A 228-nucleotide genomic window follows, 5' to 3' on the forward strand; every position below is an offset into this window, starting at 1 on the left:
ATGCATGCATGCAGGGCTCCGTGAAAGAAGAGCCTTCATCTGGGCGATCAGACTTTCAGACTTGGAAAATTTTGGTGGCGGTGTTGGTCCCCTCTTTTGTGGTTGGGGCTTTGGTGGTTGCTTCGTGGCACTCTACATCTATATGCAGCTGCAGCGCAGCAGCAGAGCAGCAGCAGCAGCAGCAGCAACAGCAGCAGCAGCAGCAGCAGGGGAGGGAGCAGCAGCAGC

The 228-nt window shown here is 56.6% G+C and overlaps 1 protein-coding gene across 1 annotated transcript in view; it reads left to right on the plus strand.

The window, feature by feature from the left end:
* EMH_0073630 (uncharacterized protein) overlaps window positions 1–228 on the plus strand; it is a gene marked incomplete at both ends in the record, with an annotated part of 1,735 nt that overhangs the window by 1,409 nt on the left and 98 nt on the right. The window contains one exon of the mRNA XM_013499355.1: window positions 15–225. Coding sequence (XP_013354809.1) covers window positions 15–225 — 211 coding nt within the window. The remainder of the gene's footprint in view (window positions 1–14; window positions 226–228) is intronic.

This window comes from Eimeria mitis, genomic scaffold, assembly GCF_000499745.2.
Source record: "Eimeria mitis Houghton genomic scaffold, Emh_scaff4234, whole genome shotgun sequence".
NCBI lineage: Eukaryota > Apicomplexa > Conoidasida > Eucoccidiorida > Eimeriidae > Eimeria > Eimeria mitis.